Here is a 658-nt window from a genome sequence, read left to right on the forward strand (position 1 = left end):
GACTCACCTTCACAGCTTGGCTCGGCCACGTGCCAGCAGCAGCACTCGGTGCTGCTGGTTGATGGAGTTTTTTCTCCTCTCCCGGCTGCTGGGGCTCCCGCAGAGTGCTGTCCTCCTGTCAAGAGGCAGGAATTAAGTCATTCGTCATTCAAACCAACCAGATGATCTCTAGAACTGAGCCCTATTTTCCTGGGCCCTTGCAAAAAAAATCCCACCCCTGTGTTGTCTTTGGCAGAAAACACACCAGACCCAAGACTGAAAGCTACAGCAGCTCCTGTCTCTGCACACATCCAGATGTGTGCAGAGGTCCCCAGACCCAAGCTCACCTTTCCCGCCCCGAGCCAGGGGTTCAAAGCCACAGCAGCAGATTCCGGTGGCTTTGCTCTCTCCTGCCAAGGCAGCCGGTGCAGCAGTTTCGGGCTCTCTTCTTCCTAACAGAGAGGAAGACTCGTTCCTGCCTGAGCTCCCTTCCAAACCCAGCTGCTCTCCCAGGAGCTCCCTCTCCCGTACTGCTCAGAGGGGAGGGCTGATAGGAGGCAGCTGTGGGCACAGAGCAATATCCAGCTCCTCTTGGGTCCGCAGGAGCTGCGCTGTGGCTCGCTCCAGCCCAGCCGCTGGCAACACCGGAAGGACCGAGACCCTCATTAAAATTACACCG

The 658-nt window shown here is 57.6% G+C and overlaps 1 protein-coding gene across 1 annotated transcript in view; it reads right to left on the bottom strand.

Annotated features, from left to right (window-relative positions):
- LOC104500155 (inner centromere protein-like) overlaps positions 1–658 on the bottom strand; it is a gene marked incomplete at its 5' end in the record, with an annotated part of 16065 nt that overhangs the window by 2622 nt on the left and 12785 nt on the right. The window contains 2 exons of the mRNA XM_010143760.1: positions 8–115; positions 327–431. Of these exons, the coding sequence (XP_010142062.1) occupies positions 8–115; positions 327–431 (213 nt within the window). The remainder of the gene's footprint in view (positions 1–7; positions 116–326; positions 432–658) is intronic.

This window comes from Buceros rhinoceros, unplaced genomic scaffold, assembly GCF_000710305.1.
Source record: "Buceros rhinoceros silvestris isolate BGI_N320 unplaced genomic scaffold, ASM71030v1 scaffold20399, whole genome shotgun sequence".
Taxonomy (NCBI): Eukaryota; Metazoa; Chordata; class Aves; order Bucerotiformes; family Bucerotidae; genus Buceros; species Buceros rhinoceros.